Source organism: Dama dama, chromosome 20 (genome assembly GCF_033118175.1).
Source record: "Dama dama isolate Ldn47 chromosome 20, ASM3311817v1, whole genome shotgun sequence".
NCBI classification, from domain to species: Eukaryota; Metazoa; Chordata; class Mammalia; order Artiodactyla; family Cervidae; genus Dama; species Dama dama.
This window is the reverse complement of record NC_083700.1, coordinates 26,892,697-26,916,965: the sequence shown is the minus strand read 5'-3', so window position 1 is coordinate 26,916,965 and position 24,269 is coordinate 26,892,697. Positions and strand designations below refer to the sequence as shown.

Here is a 24,269-nt window from a genome sequence, read left to right as displayed (position 1 = left end):
GCAGCAGCAGCAGCACCAGTATTCTTGCAAAGGCATCGGAGTGAAACCATGCAAGGCATGTTTATTTTTTTTTTTTTTCAGGTTTTAAAACTTTTTATTTGCATATTTAAAAAATTGTGCCTTCTAATAATTAAAATCATTTGAACCACAACAACAAAAAAAAATGGCACTCTGATTAAACTGCATTTTACAGCCCGCAGAACACCTTGGGCCAGCTTTTTACTCTAGATTTCACTATCGTCCCACCCAGCTTCCTCCTTCACCAACATGCAAGTTCTTTTCCTTCCCTGCCAGCCACATAGGCAGATGGGAGAGGCAGGCGCGGCCTACGTTGTCAGTAGTTCTCCATTCTTTGATGTGAAAGGGGTAGCGCAGTCATTTAAACACGATCCAACCTCTTTGCATCTTACAAAGTTAAACAGCTAAAAGAAGTAAAATAAGAAGGCACTGTTTGTGGAATGTGCAGTGAATACTGGCGGCGCATGCTTCATTACGACTCGCCTGCTTGCTTCTCCTGTTCAATTGTTTCTTTCAAAGGCAGTGGATTTTTCTCTTGCGTTTCCGTTTTCTTCAATTTCGACTTATCAAACTTCTGAATCTCAGCCATATCGGGCTTGTCAGACATTGTTGCAGAGGGCGTGGAGCGAGCTGCGAGCGAGTGAAGTCTGGTCTGCACTGTGGCTGCAGCTGAGTGCCCACAAGGCATGTTTAAAATTCTATTAAATTGCAATTGACAAAGTAGCACTTTAATATGATAACTAGAATTATAATTGACCACATTTTATCAGAGCATATCAGATCTATATGAATTCCACAGAATTTTAGGATGTCTATATTAGTAACATCACACAGTATAACCTGAGAAGATTGATCACACCTTCAATAGTACTTTGCATATAATTTAACATGTCCAATGAACCCAGGTAGTTTAATAGCACTTTGGGATGTCTCAGGGACCCTCTGAAGCATCCCAAAGTTAGCTAGAAGTCAAGTTATTTAGGAAGCTTTGTTGATAAGTATCAAAAGGGTTTATAACACTCAGTCAGATAGAATCATATAGATCACTGTGAAACAATATGTTCACTTAACCAAAGTAATAAAGAAGATTTCAAAGGCAAACAGAACAGATCACTTCCAAGGTAAAGAAACTTAAAATTCATTATCAAAGGCAGTTCAACATCTCAAGAAAACTTGTATTTATGCACAAAACTCTTCTCTTGGGGTCCACTTTCCATAAAACCTTCTATCACTTTCTGTAGCCATTACTTCATTCTCCCATCCTGAAACAGTCACCTCTGTGTTAGACCTACTTCCTTTTTCCTTCATAAAATGTAATTTCATTCCTCATACCTTCTTTACTGAAAACACACATCCTACTTTCCTTAAGCAACCAAGAACTGACCTTTGTATTAGAATTCTACAGATTGGTGAACATAATTACCAGTGATAATTTCTTAAAAAAAACTCTAGAGAATGTCTCAGGATGGCATCAAACATTATTCATTAATAGTCCAAAATCTCTAGCTTCTCTGTAAGAGGAAGTTAGTGTTCAGTAATGAATGTTTCAGAATCTTATTTTATTTGGAAGTGACCTAGCTATTCACTAAACTTCCGTCGCATAGTTTAGCACAACCCTTGAAATTCAGGTTACCAATATCTAGAAAGACTGTTTTAGACAGATATTTCTAAAGTGTAATTATTCTTAATAGTTTATCTAAAAGCTCTTGCCTCATTTATATATTTTTTTTAAAGTTTCTTCACTCGAGTTACTTTCCTTGCTGACAAACTTGTAACAGATATAACAGTATAACAATATTTAACTTATGATAAACCTAGGCACAATGAAAGTATTATGCTTAATGTTAACGACTCTTAGACATGTCTATATTAGATTAGCAAACAAACGTTAACACTAGATATTTAATATTGAATATTTCCCAGTTCATGTAAATTTGAAATTCATTTAGGTTAATTTCTCCTGTATTTAGAATGGTCTGATTTGTAAGCGCTTACTTTTCTTTAGGCCAATTAAATTAGAACTCATTTACAACTTCAGCAATATTATTAAAAAAAAAAAAAAAAAGACACACACTGAGACATATATAAATCCAGACAGACAGGCAGAGATTTCATAGTTTTCCGCTTGAGATTTAAAATGTCTCTTTGATTCCCCTCTTTTGTTTTGAAGTTCTAATTTGTCCAAGGCTGAGGTCTCAGGCAAAGTGGGCTGCGTATTTCAAGGATATGGAAAGGGTTAACTTCAAACATTTCCCTAGGCAGGCTTTTTAACAAGCTAGTTGTTTGTAATTGCATATGCAAAAAGAACTGGTTTTGCAGTTTCCAAGAAAAAAAATTCATTTTAACCAATTTTCTCTGGAGTCTAAAGAATATATATCATGGCCATCCTGTGTCCAAAAGTCATCTTTCCTTTCTGTAGTCATAGTTTCATAGCTAAAACATAGACCAAATAGTGCTCAAATTGACTCTGATATCAGGGGCAGATCAGCTGATAAAAATCTTGGATTGTCCCTCTGGTTGAGAAGTGAGGTCTTTGTCCCATCAGAAGATGGAAGGGTTAAGGGAATTTGCAGGAGTGGGGGAAGCTTGGTCCTTCTCTTTAGAATGTTAGGAGAGTTTTTTGATCCCACAGGCTTTTGAAAATAGGAGAAGGACCTGGACCAAAGGGAACCCCAGAATTCTTTCCTAGAGGTCATATGGATACGAAAGGTCAAGTAGGGGTCATCTGGGAAATCTGATGGAGAGAGACAGAGGGGGACAGGAGAGAGGGAGGCAACAGAAAGACACATGTGGCATGAGTTCCTGAAATCCGGATTCTGACTGAGGGCCATGAAGGACTGAACGTAAGGAAATTCTGAGTCTTTTCTCTGCTTTTGGCAAAAGCTAGTGTGCCATTCAGAGGCCGTGTTTTTTGGGTCCCCCAGTTTGTACTGGGGCCAGGCCTTTGGCAGAGTCAAAATTTCCCAGTTTCTGAGAATGTAGCCAAGGAGTGAGTCTGAGAGAGTCTCTTGAGACATATCAGATCCCATCTGTCGCCTATATGTCATAGAATGGGGGTTCTGAGAGTCACCGACTGGCAAAAGGCCGTCCCTTTTTGCCTCAGTGACATCTCTGTGCAACCAATGGGACAAAAATGGGCGACCGTCTCAACAGCTGCGTCCAACAGTGAGATGTGACCTCTGAGAACCATGCAACTAAGGCATCATGTGACCCGAGCAGAGAAAGACAGAGATTCCTGGGAGCAACCAGGTGACTCACCATTCTGGGATTCCCTGAAACATGGAAGGCGCTCTTGGGATGGCTCAGAGGCAACACTTAGGCTCCTGTAAATCAATCCGGACGGTCAGAGGCAACACTTAGGCTCCTGTAAATCAATCCGGACGGAAAGGGAAAGAAGTGAAAGGACAAGGGAGAAGGCTGAGGAATCTGCCTTACAATCCTATTGGGGAGGCGGTGGCCAGGGGAAAATGTTCTGTTTTGCTTCAACCACTGACACGGTGTACAGAAGTTGTCTTGCTAGGGGCAGATGCCCTTGTGGCCTTATCTGTTCCATGTCCCCCTCATCCTCACATGGCAGTCTTCATGTGGCAGGCGCCCTAATATATTTTCAGTGCCTGACCCGTGCCCACACAATATTCTTTGGTCTAGTCCTCAGTTGGAAAGAAGTCAAAAGGTGAGACCCTCACCCATTCAGATGGCAGCTACTGGGGCGCAGTGAGCAGTGGGCCCTTTAGAACACAGCAGAGGGTAACCCTGGCCAGAGTTCCTCAGTTGCTTCCACAGCACTTGCCTGTTCACAGAGGGTCCCTATGAAAAAGGAGAAGTGAAGAGGTGGGGGAAGAGACCCCATGTTCCCTGTATAGGCCACCAAAAATGTCATGGTCCAGGTGTGGGTTGGAAAAGAATTTCCAGACTTGAGACAGAATGAGAGGGAAATAAAGTTTATTAGAGTGAGAAACACTGTTAGAACAGCAGGCCAGCTCAAGGAAGAACCGACCTCAAACAATGTCCTTAGTCCACTTTTATACCTAGGGTACAAGGAGTAGGGGTCTTGTGGGTCATTTGCTGATTGGATGAGGCACATATACTGGGTGGAGGAAGAGTAAGGTAAATACCTTTTCCCTATGAGGTAGTCAAGGCTATGGTTTTTCCAGTATTCATGTATGGATGTAAGAGTTGGACTATAAAGAAAGCTGAGCGCCAAAGAATCGATGCTTTTGAACTGTGGTGCTGGAAAAGACTCTTGAGAGTCCCTTGGTCTGCAAGGAGATCCAATCAGTCAGGACTAAAGGAAATCAGTCCTGATTATTCATTGGAAGGACTGATGTTGAAGCTGAAACTCCAATACTTTGGCCACCTGATGCGAAGAACCGACCCATTTGAAAAGACCCTGATGCTGGGAAAGATTGATGACGGGAGGAGAAGGGGATGACAGAGGATGAGATGGTTGGATGGCATCACTGACTCAATGGACATGAGTTTGGGTGGACTCCGGGAGTTGGTGATGGACAGGGAGGACTGGTGGGCTGCAGTCCATGGGGTCACAAAGAGTAGGACACGACAGAGCAACTGAACTGAACTGAACTGATGGGGTAGGAGGGGTGACAGGTTATACTGCTCAGGAGGACCTGAAATCCGTTAATAGTTACAACATGGGGGAGGGAAAGATGATAAGGGTCTGGTTTTTCTGTTCCTGCATTCTAAGACCTTCCTTGGTTTTATCTACTATTTAGTCCTTGGGTCACCTCAGTAATTTTTGTGTACCACGTTTAAATCTTCAGCATTATTCACATCTACTGGTGCATCAATTCTTTCCCTCTCTCCTTCCTTGCATACGTATTTCCAGGAAGTATAAAGGTTAAAGAAATTACCACCAACTCAATGACAGAAATGAAAACTCCCTTTAATTTTAATACATATCTGACTCAGCTAGAAATATAAAGAATTATAATTTTATTGATGTGGCCTAATTTTTTTATACTGTTTAAAACTAACAAGTTACTATAATTTTAAATAATATTAGGAAAGCATAATACATCTGTTCTTTCAACTTCCATGATAGGGAAGAACCCTATAACATCTTGATAGCGGAATCTCTGGTTATAGCATTTCTCCATCAAGACAGAGATGTCTATATAGCGTGATGGTAACCAAATTATGTTTTAAGTAGAGTGATACAGCAACGGGCCCAAAGGAGAAGAGCCCAGTTCACTATTTTGCTTGCACTACCCCTGAATGCAGAGTGGTGCAATTGATGAAGCAATGTGGTCTGAACTGAAACTAAAATGATAATGGCTCAAAATAAACAGCAGAATCTGGTGTGAAATTTAATTCAATATTAGCATTAATTAGCTCAAATAAGTTGTTAACTTTAAAAACCGGAAACAAAAAGGGTTTTGTCTTTTCAAAACACATCCTTGCCGTCACTTAAAAGGCAATACTGGAATCACATATCTCCTTATAGCTCTATTCCTACCAGGAATCTTCCAGTCTGCAGACTTTCAGGCAGATTTCCTGTAAGGATCCAAAGGGTTTCTCGACAGTTCAAATAGTCCTGTTTCTGTATTACAGGCTCACACTCCACTCCATGCATTAGAATACTAGGCTGAAACTGCATAGCACATTTGGAACTCGGAACCTCATTTGCATTTGGAATGACTGTAAAAGAAATACAAAACCTTAAAACTCATAATTGGAAATCTGTAAGTTCTTTAAACTTTTTCATGCTTGTAGATACTGAATAAAGTGCCTTTGGAAAAATAGCGCCTTAGTTTCCAGCATTTGTAAGTAACCTCACTTTGGCTGTAAAATATGTACACCCTTCCTAGCTTCGGTCAGTGCTGAATGATTGTCCTCTGAAATATAAACACACACTGTAAACTTGGAATTAGTTTAAGGTAATTAAGAACAACCAGGAAAAGAAAAGGAGCTATGTGCCATGAAATCTATGACTCTGTAAAAATTCACAGGTCGACAGATTGGAATTCCTTGTTCATAATACCTGCTATACACTAAGGAAAGCCCTACCAACTGTATAACACTGTAATATTTGGGCAAATTAAAGTCTGTTATGTACAGAAAAGCATGAAAATCTGCAATAAAAATATAAATAATCTTAAAGTGCCATTATCACATGAAAAATTATTATTTCAAATATACACATTGTTTTCTGATATTGTTAATGTATAATTTTTGCCCAGATTATTGAAATATTCCATAAGCACCAATAATTTAAAATAGCGTATCTTTGGTAGACACCTTTTAAAATTGACTTGTATACTGCTTGTATATTGAATATAATTTACCCCCTTTTTTTTGGTCCCCATGCAGCATGCAGAGTCTTCCTCAACCAGGGATCCAAACTGTGGCCCCAGCATTGAAAGTGGAGTCTTAACCACTAGACAGCCAGGGAAATCCATAATTTAACTTTTTTAGAAAACTTATTTATTTTGTTTATTCTTGACTGTGCTGGGTCTTTGTTGCCGCACACGGTTTTCTCTAGTGGCAGAGATGGGGGCGCTACTCTCTAGTTGCGGTGCTCAGGCTTCTCTTGTTGCAGAGCAAAGGCTCTACGGTATTCAGGCAGTGCAGGGGCTTTGTTGTCCTGTGGCATGTGGAATCTTCCCAGACCAGGGATCGAACCTGTGTCTCCTGCATTGGCAGGTGGATTCTGAACCACTGATCCACCAGGGAAGTCCCTAAAATATAACTTTTTAATGAACCAGTTTGAATGTCAAAATTGACAGACTGAGAGTTAAGCGGCATAATCAAAAACAAGGACACAATATCTCCACCTTTCCCTACCACCCCACTTCCTCTCCCTACCCCTGGCAAAACCCTGCTTCTCCTCTTCCTTGCTATGTATCAGGTTTTGTAGAACACAGATACAGATGTTGTCTTTGATCCTCCTCTGTCATTTGATCAACAATGCCATCTGAATGTCCCTTGAAATGTCTGGGACATTTCACCAATGACTTTTTCCTTCACCAATGACTCTCTTATAGTTCAGGTTAATATCTCTTGGCTATACGGTAGGAAGAGTTTTCTAAAATAGTCCTCTTGTCTTTATGTAGTCTGATCATCCTGAAGTCCATTCTCCATTTTACAGCTAGAGTGATCCTTCTAAAAAAGGACATCTGATGTAATCATTACTCTGTTTAAAATCCTTTAATGGCTTCCTATTGCTCTCAGAATAAAACCCAACTCCTTAATGCAGCCTCTTAGAGGCCCTTCATGATTCAATCCCTATTACCTGTTTGTTTTGTCTGCTTGATCTATTAGGTTGGTGCAAAAGTAATTGCAGTTTTGCATTGTTGAAATTTGGCATTTCATATTGGAATACATTCTTAAATAAATGTGCTTATGTTAGACATTATTTTAATGCACATTTCTTGCTTTTTTTTTTTTTTGCTAATGACATTACTTACTGTTTATTTTATATTTATTTTAGACTAGGGAAATGATGTTGGGCAAAAGCAAATTTGAGCAATTTTCTTATTCAAATTGAAAATAGATAATAAAACAGCAGAGATGGCTCGCAACATCAACAATGCATTTGGCCCAGGAACTGCTAACGAACATTCAGTGCACTGGTGGTTCAATAAGTTTTGCAAAGGAGACAAGAGTCTTGAAGATAAGGAGTGCCATGGCTGGTCATCAGAAGTTGACAACAGCAAACTGAGAGGATCATTGAAGCTGATCCTCTTACAACAACATGAGGAGTTGCTGAAGAACTCAGTGTTGACCATTCTATGGTTGTTTGGCATTTGAAGCAAATTGGAAAGGTGAAAAAGTCCAATAAGTGGGTGCCTCGAGTGCTGACCCAAATCAAGAAAATTGTTGAAGTGTCATTTTTGCTTACTGTATACAACAATGAACCATTTCTCAAACAGTTTGAGCAATGAAAAGTGGATTTTTATATGACAGCCAGTACGTCCAGCTCAGTGGTTGGACCAAGAAGAAGCTCCAAAGCACTTCCCAAAGCCAATGTTGCACCAAAAAAGATTATGGTCACTGTTGGGTGCTCTGCTGCTGGTCTGTTCCACTACAGCTTTCTGAATCACAGAGAAACCATTACATCTGAGAAGTATGCTCAGCAAATTGATGAGGTGCACCAAAAACTTCAACACCTGCAGCTGGCATTGGTCAACAGAAAGGACCCAATTCTTCTTCATGACAATGCCTGACCACACGTCACACACCAATGCTTCAAAAGTTTTACAAAGTGGGCTACGAAGTTTGGCCTCATCTTCCATATTCACCTGACCTCTCACCAACCAACTACCACTTCTTCAAGCATCTTGACAACTTTCTGCAGGGAAAATGCTTTCACAACAAGCAGAAGGCAAAAAATACTTTCCAAGAGTTCATGGAATCCTGTAGCATGGATTTTTATGCTACAGGAATAAGCAAACTTAATTTCTTTTTGGCAAAAATGTGTTGATTATAATGGTTCCTATTTAGATTAATAAAGATGTATTTAAGTCTAGTTATAATTATTTAAACTTCACGGTCCAAAATTGCAATTATGTTTGCACTAACGTAATAGTTGTGTCTGATAGATTAAAATCTCCCACTCAGACAGTGGGCTTGTCAATTTCTCTTTGTAATTCTGGTGGTTTTGCTTTCTATAACTGAAAACTACATTCATCTTCTTGGTACCGATACTCTTAATTAGTATATTTGATTCAAAATACTTTTTTGTCTCATATTAATAATGCTTCATCAACTTTTTTTTTTACAGTATTTTGATAGCTTCTTTTTTTAAATCTCTTTTTATGTAATATTTCTGTGGTTTAGTTTTGTGTTTTTTCACTAATGTTATATGTCTGAATATTATTCCAAACAATCTGATAATCAGTCTTTTAATAAGTAACTTAAATCTGTTTAGTTATTGTGCTTGCTGATAATAGGATTTAATTCTACTATTCTATTTAATTTGGGGTTTTGTTTGACATGATTTTTTCTTCTTTTCTGCCTTCTATAGAATGATCAGTTTTCCATATCAACTCTCCCCATTCCTTGCTACTCTTTTTTCTTTGCAGGTTTAGAAGCTCTAGATCAGTTTTTTATTAATATAAAATATCTTATAGACAAAGTATTCAGACACAATCATTTATATTTCTCTTCCAAACATGACAAAGGACTTAGCATGTTTTAACTACCCATTGAAAACATTTCTTTCCTTCTTTTTCAGTACTGAAGTATTATTTTTTTAGTTAAATATAAATATAACTATTTTTTAGTTAAATATAGCTGGTTCACAATATTGTGTTAGTTTCAGCAAAGTGATTCAGTTATATGTATGTATTTTTTCAGGTTATTTTCCATTATTGGTTTTTATAAGATATTGAATATAGTTCCCTGTGTTATATAGCAAATTCTTGTTGCTTACCTATTTTACTTGTAGTAGTCTGTGTCTGTTAATACCATACTCCTAAAGTAGTTATTTTCAATTCTACCATCACAGTTTATTAATTTCTTCCCTCACTAGAACCTTCTGTATCCTATGCTTTCTCTCTGGGCTTAATTTTCTCATTGGGGGAAGTACATTCTTTAGTAGTTCTTTTAGTTTAGGTCTGTGGGTGGAAAACTCCCTAGTCTTTTATGACTGAAAATGTCTTTGTTCTGCCCTCTCTTGAAATGGTAGTTTATCTGGAAATCAAATACTTGGTTGATAATGTTCCATTCAATACTTCTAAGATACTCAATTGTTTTCTTTCTTCTGCTGTTGCTTTGGAGAACTCCATAGATTCTTTGAAGGTAATCAGTATTTTCCTCTTGGTAACTTAAGATTTTATCTTTATCCTTATTTCTCTGTAGTTTCACTATAATGTGACCGAAGTGGTCATTTACTTTTATTTATCTTGCTCAGTACACATGGTGTTCTGATGTTCTGATTAGAAAACCTTCCGTCATTTCTTCATTTTTAAAGTATAACTTGTCCACTCTTCCCTTCAGTTTTCAGTATTTCCTTCTGGAATTCTTAAGAGACATATATGGAAGCCATTCAATATAATCCCCTGAATACCAATTTTTTTTCACATTTTAAAATAACTTTATTTTTCTATATTATGTTCTGGGTGGATTCTTCTCTACTATGTTCTGGATGAATTACTTCTTCCCTTCAACTTTGGCCAGCTCCAGGGTTAACCTGTCCATTGATTTTTAAAAAAATCTCAATGACCATATACTTATTTTCAAGATTTCTATTGTCTTTTTCCCCCATCTTTACTTCATTTACCTGTTCTTCATGCAACTTGTATCTGTTTCCTAATTTCTTTTCCTTTTAAAATGAATGCTGGGCCTTCAGTTATCACTTTGATAATGTGAAACATTAATTTAAAAAATCTTTGTCACATAATATCATAGTGTAATTTTATTTGGAGTAAATTCATATTCTGAGTGTTCATTTTGTTGGCCATCTTTCATAGTATGAGACTTCTGTATATCTTTGGAATTTGGTGGTCAGGCTCATTTTGAGTGAAGTTTCTATTTGCTTTTTTCTGTCTTATTTTAATTTAGTATGCTCCCCCCTCCCCTGCCCTCTTTGTGCTCACCCCTTCAGGCTCAATGATTTTTGCTTCCAGATGCCTTCCTGAACTTTTGTTCTGGAATCAGGATTACTGTTGGCATTTTGTACTCCTACTGCATAGTGGTGTTGGGGATACTGCAGAACTAGTCACTTGGCCACCTACTTGGCTTAGTTCCTGATTCCAAGGCTGTGTCTTTTTGTCCTTCTGCTTCCCCAGGCAGTGGGCTGGCAGCAGTTTATTTTCAGTATCCTCTCACAAGTTCCCGACTTCAACAACTAAGACTGTCCTGCACCTTGTTTGGAGCCTGTTTAGTTGCTGTCACTTCACAGGAGACACAAATTTTGGGTTTCAAACTTTCTACCTCAGTGGGTCTCTAGCTGCAGACTTGCTAAGTTCTTTCTGTTTCAGTTCCATTTCTGATCTAAGAAAAGAGTTATTTTGTTACAGAGCTTGGTTACATCAGTTTGGCTTTCTCTTTATTTTCACTATCATTACTATTTGTGTGAAGTAAAGTTTGTAGATCAAAGCATGACCTTACTGTACCAACTTGAGCAGAAATCTTTCTAGTGTTTAACCTTCTGGCTTTCAGTTTCGTCCAGTTTAGTTCAGTCATGTCCGACTCTTTGTGACCCCATGGACTGCAGCATGCCAGGCTTCCCTGACCATCACCAACTCCCAGAGCTTGCTCAAACTCATATCCATCCAGTCGGTGATGCCATCCAACCATTTCATTCTCTGTCATCCCCTTCTCCTCCTGCCTTCAATCTTTTCAGCATTGGGGTCTTTTCTAATGAGTCAGATCTTCGCATCAGGTGGCCAAAGTATTGGAGTTTCAGCTTCAGCATCAGTCCTTCCAATGAATGTTCAGGACTTATTTCCTTTAGGATTGACTGGTTGGATCTCCTTGCAGTCCAAGGGACTCTCAAGCATTTTCTCCAACACCACAGTTCAAAAGCATCAATTCTTTGGTGCTCAGATTTCTTTATAATCCAACTCTCCCATCCATACATGACTACTGGAAAAACCATAGCTTTGACTAGATGAACCTTGGTCAGCAAAGTAACGTTTCTGTTTTTCAATATGCTGTCTAGGTTGGTTGTAGCTTTTCTTCCAAGGAGCAAGTGTCTTTTAATTTCATGGCTGCAATCACCATCTGCAGTGATTTTGGAGCCCAAGAAAATAAAATCTGTCACTGTTTCCATTGTTTTCCCTTCCATTTGCCATGAAGTGATGGGATTGGATGCCATCATCTTAGTGTTTTTAACGTTGAGTTTCAAGTCAACTTTTTCACTCTCCTCTTTCTTTCATCAAGAGGCTGTTTAGCTCCTCTTCACTATCTGCCATAAGGGTGGTATCATCTGTGTATCTGAGATATTTCTTCTGGCAATCTTGATTCCAGCTTGTGCTTCATCCAGCCCAACATTTCTCATGATGTACTCTGCATATAAGTTAAATAAGCAGGGTGACAATATACAACCCTGACGTACTCCTTTCCCGATTTGGAACCAGTCAATTGTTCCATGTCTGGCTCTAACTGTTGCTTCTGACCTGCATACAGATTTCTCAGTAGGTAGGTAAGGTGGTGTGGTATTCTCATCTCTTTAAGAATTTTCCAGAGTTTGCCATAATGCACAGTTAAAGGCTTTGGTGTAGTCAGTAAATCAGAAAAGAAAGAAAGTTAACTCGCTCAGTCGTGTCCAACTCTTTGTGACCCCATGGACTGTAGCCTGCCAGGTTCCTCCATCCATGGGATTTTCCAGGCAAGAGTACTGGAGTGGGTTACCATTTCCTTCTCCAGGGGATCTTCCCGACCCAGGGATCAAACCCTGATCTCCCGCATTGTAGGCAGACGCTTTTACCATCCGAGCCACCAGGGAATTAAATAAAGCAGAAGTAGATGTTTTTCTGGAACTCTTTTGTTTTTTCTATGATTCGATGGATGTTGGCAATTTGATCTCTGGTTTCTCTGTCTTTTCTAAATCCAGCTTGAACATCTGGAAGTTCACGTTTCATGTACTGTTGAAGCCTGGCTTGGAGGATTTTGAGGATTACTTTGCTAGTGTGTGAGATGAGTGCAAATGTGCAGTAGTTTGAACATTCTTTGGCATTGCTCTTCTTTAAGACTGGAATGAAAACTGACCTTTTCCAGTCCTGTGTCTGCTGTTGACTTTTCTAAATTTGCTGGCATAGTGAGTGCAGCACTTTCACAGCATCATCTTTTAGGATTTGAAATAGCTCAACTGGAATTCCATCACCTCCACTAACTTTGTCCGTAGTGATGCTTCCTAAGGCCCACTTGACTTCACATTCTAGGATATCTGGCTCTAGGTGAGTAATCACACCATCGTGATTACCTGGGTCATTAAGATCTTTTTTTGTATAGTTCTTCAGTGTATTCTTGCCATCTCTTCTTAGTATCTGCTGCTTCTGTTAGATCCATACCATATCTGTCCTTTATTGTGTCCATCTTTGCATGAAATGTTCCCTTGGTATCTCTAATTCTCTTGAAGAGATCTCTAGTCTTTCCCATTCTATTGTTTTCTCTATTTCTTTGCTTTGATCACTGAGGAAGGCTTTCTTATCTCTTCTTGCTATTCTTTGGAACTCTGCATTCTGATGGGTGTATCTTTCCTTTTCTCCTTTGCCTTTAGCTTCTCTTCTTTTCTCAGCTATTTGTAAGCCCTACTCAGACAACCATTTTGCCTTCTTGCATTTCTTTTTCTTGGAAATGGTCTTGATCACTGACTCCTGTACAATGTCACAAGCATCTGTCCATAGTTCTTCAGGCACTCTATCAGATCTAATCCCTTGAATCTATTTCTCACTTCCTCTATATAATCATAAGGGATTTTGTTTAGGTCATACCTGAATGGTCTGGTGGTTTTCCCTATTTTTTCAATATGTCTGAATTTTGCAATAAGGAGATCATGATCTGAACCACAATCAGCTCCCAGTCTTGTTTTTGCTGACTGTATAGAACGTCTCCATCTTCAGCTGGAAAAAATATAATTAATCTTATTTTGGTATTGGTCATCTGGTGATGTCCATGTGTAGAATCGTCTCTTGCGTTGTTGGAAGAGGGTGTTTGCTATGACCAGTGCATTCTCTTGGCAAAACTCTGTTAGCCTTTGCCCTGCTTCATTTTGTACTTCAAGGCCAAATTTGCCTGTTACTCCAGGTAGCTCTTGACTTCTTACTTTTGCATTCCAGTCCCCTATGATGAAAAGGACATCTTTTTTGGGTGTTAGTTCTAGAAGGTCTTGTAGCTCTTCATAGAGCTGTTCAACTTCAGCTTCTTCAGCATTACTGGTTGGGGCATAGACTTGTATAACTGTGATATTGAATGATTTGCCTTGGAAATGAACAGAGAGCATTTTGTCATTTTTGAGATTGCACCCAAGTGCATTTCAGACTTTTTTGTTGACTATGAGGGCTACCCCATTTCTTCTAAGGGATTCTTGCCCACAGTAGTAGATATAATACTTTTATCTGTGGCTTTACCTCTCACATACCCTCCCTCTACCATCTAGGTTATAGCCATAATTAATTATTTGAGAGGATCAGTAAATTGCATGTCCCACCCCTTTCCCCCACTGATTTTAAATGAAGACATACAGGATAGTCAAGAGGAGGGTTTTTTTTTTTTTTTTTTTTTTATGTCAGCTCTATTACAGATAAGCTAATAAAGAACAAGGTTCTAGATCTATAATCCAAAAAAGCTTCAGACACTCTCAGCTGACCCCTCACTCCCACAAAACTTGGCCTCAGGACAGCCCAGCAAAGGGGAATGCGGGGTCTGACAAGCAGACATGTTCACAAAAGATTGTTGCACTAGTTCTGGGGCAGAAAGGGAACAAAAGAATGAGTCCTCAGTAATTGGGACTTTTTAATAGATTAGTTCCGTTCAGTCAAAGCCTATAAGCCAACGAATGTAAGAGCACTCCCCAATCAGGTAGCTCGCTCCTGAGTGTGAAGGAGTGTGATATAAGTACCCAAGTGGCGGTGGCGGTTTTGTCACTAAGTCGTGTCCGATTCTTGTGACCCCATGGACTATAGGGGTCCTCTGCCAGGCTCCTCTGTCCATGGGATTCTTCAGGCAAGAATACTGGAGTGGGTTGCCATTTCCTTCTCCAGGAGATCTTCCTGACCCAGGAATTGAACCTGGGTCTCCTGCATTGCAGGCAGACTCATTACCGACTGGAGCTACGAGGGAAGCCCAAGCCACTCGTTACATATATTTAAATAATCCAAATACTTATTAGAGAATTATCTAGCTTACTTTCAATATACTAACATTAAAAGAGAAATAGAAAGAGCAGAGGATACATCACCAAATCGGGTTTTGACCAACATCCAGACTTAGACAGCACTGGGAAGTCCCGTGTCACAGCACATCTTGAGTCCAATTGGGAAAAGGTCCCAGGCAGCACATCCACTCCCTGGGTGAGACTTCAGAGATTGCAGTTTGGGGTTCCCACTTATAATCTCACAAATTAATATAATCATCAGTCTGTGAGCAAATTGCAAGCCTGGTTTCATGTTAATGCTGTTTGTTTTGTCTTGTAAAAACAAGGGTCTTCCCTGGTGGCTCAGATGGTAAAGAATTCGCCTGCAGTGGGGGAGACCTGGGTTCGATCCCTGGGTTGGAGAAGGAAATTGTCCAGTATTCTGGCCTGGGGAATTCCATGGACTGTACAGTCCATGGAGTCACAAAAGTCAGACAAGACTGAGCAACTTTCATTTGTCTTGTAAAACTTTAAATGTTGCTAAGCCTGGGGCTTGCTTCACCAGACCCCGTCCAGGGGCTAAACAATCTCAAAATCAGTTTCCTATCTTCTCTATGGTGCTGCCAGTCTTAAACTCACAGGAGGCAGTCACCTACAGTCACTCACAGTTGGGGCAATGTCCAGGCAGGTTAGAAGCAAGGTCCGAGGCCTACTCTGCTTTATTTTTGAAGCCTAAACAAGACTATTTATTTACTTTCTCTAACAAGCACCAAGGAAACCCAGGAGCCCCTATGGACTCTTCAAAATTGGATATTCCCATCCACCTTTATAAAGAGCAATCTGATGCTAAAGGAGGTTAAGCGTTCTTTGTAAAGCCTCATATTAAAGCTGTTTTTAATCCACTCAAGGCAGTTATCTTGACAATATATGCCACTGATTTTTTTTTTTTTTTCATTTATTTTCATTAGTTGGAGGCTAATTACTTCACAACATTGCAGTGGGTTTTGTCATACATTGACATGAATCAGCCATGGAGTTACATGTATTCCCCATCCTGATCCCCCCTCCCACCTCCCTCTCCACCCGATTCCTCTGGGTCTTCCCAGTGCACCAGGCCCGAGCACTTGTCTCATGCATCCCACCTGGGCTGGTGATCTGTTTCACTATAGATAATATACATGCTGTTCTCTCGAAACATCCCACCCTCGCCTTCTCCCACAGAGTCCAAAAGTCTGTTCTGTACATCTGTGTCTCTTTTTCTGTTTTGCATATAGGGTTATCTTTACCATCTTTCTAAATTCCATATATATGTGTTAGTATGCTGTAATGTTCTTTATCTTTCTGGTTTACTTCACTCTGTATAATGGGCTCCAGTTTCATCCATCTCATTAGAACTGATTCAAATGTATTCTTTTTAATGGCTGAGTAATATTCCATGGTGTATATGTACCACAGCTTCCTTATCCATTTGTCTGCTGATGGTATGCCACTGATTTATATATTCATTCACTAAATAGTATTGCACATCCACTGTCAGTGCTATATATGTTCTAGATATCAAAAGGTAAAGGAAATATGGAAAGCAGCTGCATATAATGAAAAAAATCCAGGCTCTGGGACTGGAGAATCTTAGACCTAATTCTACCTTTGCCATTGACCTGTGTGAACCTGGAAACACTGGAAAACTTCTTTATTCTTATTTCTTCAACTATAAGATTAAAATAAAAATACATACCTCATAGGGTTGTTATGATTATTAAATGAGATATTGCTTCCCCCATAGCTGGGATTCAGTAAATATGAGTGATAGCTTTTACTATAGGCATCAGGATGAGTAGGAGTTGGCAGGTGAAAAAAGTGGGAAGAACCTGTGAAAAGGTTGGAGGAACGAGAAAGAACATGGCATGTGCTAGAGGCAACTCCTTTTCTTTGGCCTCACTTTTCCCATGGTAGGGGAAGGGTGGGTAGGAGCGTTTCATTAGAATACAACTCCCTGGTGTACAACACCCTGCAGTACTCTTCTGCTGTCATTTGTGTTCAGCCCTTTCCATTTTAGGCCTTCTCCCCACTGTCATCCCTGACCCAAGTCTGATGGTTGCCTGAAAGAGTGAGTTCCTTCTGGTCCCTTATCCTTTATACTTGTGGAACTATTGATGCTTCACATATTAGAGAGAGCCACAGCACCTCCATGCAAAGACTTCCTGGGTATTCTTTACATTGTACGTCACAGAAACTAATTATGACTATAAAAGAAATTTACAGGCTTGTGTAACTCAGAAGTTCAAAGGATGAACTAGCTTTAGGTATAGCTGGGTTCACAGAGAAACAATTTACTATGTGGCCAGTGATGCTGAAGCGTCTGGCTTCCTCATGGCTTGGCCCTGAGGAAATGGCAACCCACTCCAGTATCCTTGCCTGGAAAACCTCATGGGCAGAGGAGCCTGGTGGGCTACAGTCCATGGGGTTGCAAAGAGTCGGGCATGACTAAGCGACTAAGTTACTAACACTTACTTACTCAGAGGTCCTAGTCATGTGTTTACATAGTCACATGTTTTTCTAAAATTTGAAAATTTCATATTCCCGCTTCCCAGGTGGCTCAGTGGTAAAGAATCCACCTGCCAAAGCAGGAGACACAGGTTCAATCCCTGGGTCAGGAAGATCCCCTGGTGAAACAACCCACTCCAGTATTCTTGCCTGGGAAATCCCATAGACAGAGGCGCCCAGCGGGCTATAGTTCATGGGGTTGCAAAGAGTCGGAGATGACTGAAGTGACGGAGTAAGTATGCATGGCTCAAGAGTATTGAGGGTTTAGGTCAAGCAACATATTTACTGTAATAAAGCAGGGAAGTTTCTGGTTAAGCGGTAGTAACAAGCAACTCTGGATGCCTGTGCATGTTCTGCTCCCTATGTTGGAACACTAGCCTTCTTCCCTGCTGGTTAAAGGCTCAGCTCAAACATTTGATCTAGAAACCATCCTTGACATACTTCCAGTCTCCCTCCCCTCACTTTGGTGTCCTTTCAGTGAACCCATGGGCCCTTGAGGCTTTAGTTTGTCAGGTAATTGTCAATGCTCACCTATCTCCCCACACCGGACTCTGTGCTCATTGAGACAGGGATTCCAACTTATTTCTCCAAACCTCTAGCACCTAGTACAGGCTATATTACATGGTAGTCCTTCAACAAATGGGTTTTTCTTTTCTTTTTTTTAAATGTGTCTTTCATAAGCAAATGTGCCTCAAGTATTTTGGCTCAGACAGACAGGTGGAGTTTTTTGGACTCTCCTGACTTGTTTAGTCACCAAGTTGCGCCCAACTCATCTGCGACCCCATGGACTGTAACCCACCAGGCTCTTTTGTCTGTGGGATTTCCCAGGCAAGAATGAGAGTGGGTTGACATTTCCTTCTCCAGCGGATCTTTCCAACCCGGGGATGGAATCCAATCCGAGTCTCCTGTATTGGCAGGCAGATCCTTTACCACTGAGCCAGCAAGGAAGCCCCTAAGCTGATCCTTTATCAAGGTAAAGGATATCAACAAGTCAGCAGAGTCCAGAAAACTTCACCTGTCTGTCTGAGCATTTGCTTATGAAAGACATATTTGTTGAAGGACTACCATGTAATATAGCCTGTACTAGGTGCCAGAGGTTTGGAGAAATAAGTTGGAATACCTGTCTCAATGAGCACACAGTTCGGTGTGGGGAGATAGGTGAGCATTGACAATTATCTGACAAACTGAAGCCTCAAGGGCTCATGGGTTAGGGGCTTCCTTGCTGGCTCAGTGGTAAAGGATCTGCCTTTAGTTAAAGGATCCTTTATCCTTTAGTTACAGAGAGCTAACTTGAGAGTTTCATAACCTTGAACTTCAGCTTATCCCTGACCTCTAGGAAAAAAACTTTATAGAAGAATGCAAGAGTGGAAAGAGCTGGCCAAAACTTAGTAATTTTTCTACACATTAATGGTGATGTCGTAATTTCTCCTATAACATCTTCCTTGGGAACCAGTTGAAACTAAGATGGAACAGGTTATATAAGTAAATCAAAAGCCTCTTTTTGCATTCCAGCTATATTTTTTCTCTCTAGTAGATGACTTCAGTTTCACTGAAAACAGAGCTAGATGGTGTATGTATGTGTGCTAGTAGATGTATGTGTTAATAGATGTTAAATTGTTTCAATAATGGAAAAGGTATGATTGAACAAATAGCTGTTAGACTGTAATACATAAGTGGATCTCAGTAATGGTCCTATAAATCTGAACCGTCGGGATAAATTGTTTTATTATGAACTTAATAATTCCTATTTCCTAAAATATTAATATATATGGATTTATAAAAGGGAAATTCATCTGTCATTTTGGAATCTTGTCTATGTCTGGGTGTGTGCTCTGTCATGTCTGACTCTTTTTGACCCCATGAACTATAGCCTGCCAGGCTCCTCTGTCCATGGGATTTCCCAGCCAAGAATACTGGAGCAGGTTGCCATCTCCAGAGCTTCGCTAGTGCTCAGACAGTAAAGCATCTGCCTATAATGCGGGGGATGCAGGTTCAACCCCTGGGTCGGGAAGATCTCATGGAGAAGGAAATGGCAACCCATTCCAGTATTCTTACCTGGAAAATCCCATGGATGAAGGAATCTGGTAGGCTACAATCCATGGGGTCGCAAAGAGTTGGACATGACTGAGCGACTTCACTTTCTTTCTTTCTTTCTCTAGGGGATCTTCCTGACCCAGGGATTGAACCCAGGTCTCCTGCATTGTAGGCAGATTCTTTACTATCTGAGCTATAGGAAAATGCCACCTGCTCACATAGGCTCTGTTTCCTGTTGATTGCCTTCAGATGTGTGTTCATTTTGCTACAACTCTGTCCACTTATTTGAAATTTGACCTTAACTTTCTCAAATGTCAGTCTATTTAAAATTTTTTATTTAATTATAAAAGTAATACAAACTGAGCACATGTGGAAAAACCATATATAATACCATCTTAACACAACAGCTATCAGTTCAGCTCAGTTCAGTCGCTCAGTCGTGTCCGACTCTTTGCAACCCCATGAACTGCAGCACGCCAGGCCTCCCTGTCCATCACCAACTCCCGGAGTTTACTGAAACTCATGTCCATCGAGTCAGTGATGCCATCCAGTCATCTCATCCTCTGTTATCCCTTTCTCCTCTTGCCCCCAATCCCTCCCAGCATCAGGGTCTTTTCCAATGAGTCAACTCTTCACATGAGGTGGCCAAAGTATTGGCGTTTCAGCCTCAGCATCAGTCCTTCCAATGAACACCCTGGACTGATCTCCTTTAGGATGGACTGGTTGGATCTCCTTGCAGTCCAAGGGACTCTCAAGAGTCTTCTCCAACACAACAGTTCAAAAGCATCAATTTTTTGGCGTTCAGCTTTCTTTACAGTCCAACTCTCACATCCACACATGACTACTGGAAAAACCATAGCCTTGACTAGACAGACCTTTGTTGGCAAAGTAATGTCTCTGCTTTTTAATATGCTATCTAGGTTGGTCATAACTTTCCTTCCAAAGAGTAAGTGTCTTTTAATTTCATGGCTGCAGTCACCATCTGCAGTGATTTTGGAGCCCCAGAAAATAAAGTCTGCCACTGTTTCCCCATCTATTTGCCATGAAGTGATGAGACCAGATGCCATGATCTTAGTTTTCTGAATGCTGAGCTTTAAGCCAACTTTTTCACTCTCCTCTTTCACTTTCATCAAGAGGCTCTTTAGTTCCTCTTCACTTTCTGCCATAGGGTGGTGTCATCTGCATATCTGAGGTTATTGATATTTCTCCTGGCAACCGTTATTCCAGCTTGTGCTTCCTCCAGCCCAGCATTTCTTATGATGTACTCTGCATATAAGTTAAATAAGCAGGGTGACAATATACAGCCTTGGTGTACTCCTTTTCTTATTTGGAACCAGTCTGTTGTTCCATGTCCAGTTCTAACTGTTGCTTCCTGAACTGCATATAGGTTTCTCAAGAGGCAGGTCAGGTAGTCTGGTATTCCCATCTCTTTCAGAACTTTCCACAGTTTATTGTAATCCACACAGTCAAAGGCTTTGGCATAGTCAATAAAGCAGAAGTAGATGTTTATTTTGGAACTCTCTTGCTTTTTTGATGATCCAGTGGATGTTGGCAATTTGATCTCTGGTTCCTCTGCCTTTTCTAAAACCAGTTTGAACACCCGGAAGTTCACAGTTCATTTATTGCTGAAGCCTGGCTTGGAGAATTTTGAGCATTACTTTACTAGCTTGTGAGATGAGTGCAATTGTGCGGTAGTTTAAGCATTCTTTGGTATTGCCTTTCTTTGGGATTGGAATGAAAACGGACCTTTTCCAGTCCTGTGGCCACTGCTGAGTTTTCCAAATGTGCTGGCATATTGAGTGCAGCACTTTCACAGCATTATCTTTCAGGATTTGAAATAGCTCAACTGGAATTCCATCACCTCCACTAGCTTTGTTCATAGTGATGCGAGTAAGGCCCACTTGACTTCATATTCCAGGATGTTTGGCTCTAGGCAAATGATCACACCATCGTGATTATCTGGGTTGTGAAGATTTTTTTGTACAGTTCTCCTGTGTACTCTTACCACCTCTTCTTAATATCTTCTGCTTCTGTTAGGTACATACCATTTCTGTCCTTTATCGAACCCATCTTTGCATGAAATGTTCCCTTGGTATCTCTAATTTTCTTGAAGAGATCTCTAGTCTTTCCCATTCTATTGTTTTCCTCTATTTCTTTGCACTGATCGCTGAAGAAGGCTTTTTATCTCTCCTTGCTATTCTTTGGAACTCTGCATTGAAATGGGAATATCTTTCCTTTTCCTCCTTTGCTTTTCACAGCTATTTGTAAGGCCTCCTCAGACAACCATTTTGCCTTTTTGCATTTCTTTTCTACTGGGTTAAAGCAGGTTTCATGATTGGTAAGTCTATGCTTAACAACAGCTATAGTCTTCTTCAAATATTCCCTTTAAATTTTTTATACACATAATTTTATATACTGTAGTCATAATTTATGAATATATTTTTGACTTGCTTTTAAAGATCAACAAAGCAATACTGATTCTTTTAAAAATCATTTCAGGGACTAGTCTCTAGAATGAAAACACACAGTTTTTGATGCTTGTGTAGGATTACAGTAAGATAATCAACAGCATCATCAATGGCCTTAGAATTGCAGACTGCATTTGTAATAACCTCTAATTTAAGTAATGATGTTTTTACTCTCCTAAAGGAAAAGTGAATTTTGCAAAACAGGCAAGGGCAAGAGAGAGGGACACAGATAAGTCTTCTCCACCAGCTATGAGTCATACTTGTCTACTAGGTTAAAGCAGGTTTCATGATTGATATGTCTGTGGTTAACAATTTGGTGTTGATCTAGATAATATTTATCCTTCAAGGATTATATAACTTTCTATTTCATTTAGAAATCAAATTTATTTCCCCTGATCTTTCCATGGAAAGTAATGACCTCAACAGTTGGAAACCCATGGGTTTCTTCTCCTTTGGCTTACAGAGAGGCTCAGCATTAGAAACTTATTCATATAATTGGCACACTTTATAAAGACACATTGGGAAGGCAGGGAATTTTTTACATCTACTTTTCACAAGTGTCCAACACAAATCTCACTTTGGATTGGGCTGCCAGCCTGAATGGGTGAGAGGTGGCACATAACATTTTTATGTCTTTGTTTCATTTGGTGAATCAATGACAATGACTTCTTTTGTCATATGGTAGGTGGTTAGATATGCAGAACTTCTGGAAATAGTGCAGACTGGAATGTACTTTGAATCGTGCCAATGAACGAGGATTTTTTGTTTGATTTTTAGCTAAGGCTGACCTTTTGTCTCTGCTACTTAAGGGACTCCTTTCCAATTCCCAGTTATCTCTAAGTATGTGTAGAGGGAATGGCATCTTAATATCAAACAAAATCTCAAAGTTGGAAGTAAGAGTATTTGTGTATCATATAAATTTTTTGTTCTTAATCACAACACGGGGGCGTCCCTCATAGCTCAGTTGGTAAAGAATCTGCCTGCAATGCAGGTGACCGACCCGGGTTCAATTCCTGGGTTAGGAAGACTCCCCTGGAGAAGGAAATGGCAACCCACTCCAGTATTCTTGCCTGGAGAATCTAATGTACAGAGGAGCCTGGCAGGCTGTAGCCCATGGGGTCGCAAGTCGGACACGACTTGGAGACTAAACCACCATCACCAATCACAACATGGTTCTGAACACTATGGATAACAGAAATCAACTCAGGTTGCTTTTCAGGCTTAATTTAAACAATATTGTTGTCTTTTGGGGTTCTAGCACCTCCTCGTTCATACTTATTATCTCTTTTTCAGGAGCGGTGGTGGTGAGGAGTGTGAAGGAGATGCTGGGAGAAGGTCTTTCAGAAACTGAATGACGACGAGGCTGCTGTCCTGTGGGGTCATATGGACTGCTGCTGGAGACTCCTCAACCAGGACACCTAAACGAAAGGTCGCCGTTTTAAACACAGAGCCAGGCACTTGGTTGATGCTCAACAGAGATGACTCGAGCCTCGGGTGCCCAACGACGTGCATGGGGCTGCAAAGAAGTTGGAGACCCAGTCTTTTAGCCCTAAGGGATCAACGGTCCACAACTGAAGACATGATTTCCACAGAGCAAGATTAAACGTTAACCTTGGTCATCAGATCCTTTGAGTCCCAGTAATTTGATTGCAGCGAAGCCTTGGTGACCTCCCACCCCCTCCCCAAACGCTCGGTCAGTCCCACGAGTGACGATGGCAAAGCCCGGCACGGGTGAAGTTATCACTGAAGCGCGGACGGGAGACCTTCTCCCCCCAAGCACCCAGACGGCGGTGGCAGGACGCTTCCGGGGGGCGCGCCGGCGGCTGGCGGGAGGGCGGCGCTGGAGCCTGCAGCGGCGCGAGGCCGGAGCGCGGGCCGGGCGGGCCGGGGGAGGGGCGGCGGCGGGGCCGGGAGCGTGCGCGCGCACCTCACACTCCGCCGCCCGGGGACGCCCACTCGCGAGTCGGGGCCGGAGGCCGGCCCGCGCCATCCGTCCCACCCCCACACGCCGGCTCCTCTCCGGCGTGTGCCCAACGGTGAAGGCCCCCGGCTGCTCCGCGCTCTCGGGGCCTAGAGTGCCACAGGGCAAGGACCGGGCCGCAGCCCCGCACCGCGTGGACGCGCTGCCTCTCCCGCAGCCGCCGCCACCGCCACCGCCAGAGAGAGCAGCTGCGAACGACCCGAGGCTGCGCGGCGGAGGCCCCCACGGCGGCCGGCGGTCGGGGAGGAAGGAGACGGAACTGACCTCTGCCCGCCTGAGGCGCGGCTGCTCCCGCGCGCCCGGGGCCGCCGCCGCCCCCGGGCTGAGGGAGGAATGAGCAGGCGCCTGCCCCGGGCTCTCGGACCTGAGGGCCGCGGCTCGGCTGCTTCTTACGCCTCCGGGCTGCGGAGGCTCGGTCGCCGGGCCCGGGTGCGGCGGGGTCAGCGGCGGCCTCTCTCGGGGA

The 24,269-nt window shown here is 41.4% G+C and overlaps 1 protein-coding gene across 1 annotated transcript; it reads right to left on the bottom strand.

Annotated features, from left to right (window-relative positions):
• Positions 1 to 250: 250 nt before the first annotated feature.
• On the bottom strand, positions 251 to 24,162 carry LOC133040843 (thymosin beta-4-like). The gene is made up of 3 exons (XM_061121053.1): positions 24,071 to 24,162; positions 3,277 to 3,382; positions 251 to 716 (listed from the first exon to the last, which is right to left on the bottom strand). Exon 3 carries the CDS (start codon positions 704 to 706, stop codon positions 491 to 493), a length of 216 nt encoding a protein of 71 aa, XP_060977036.1. The 5' UTR covers positions 707 to 716; positions 3,277 to 3,382; positions 24,071 to 24,162; the 3' UTR covers positions 251 to 490.
• Positions 24,163 to 24,269: the final 107 nt, after the last annotated feature.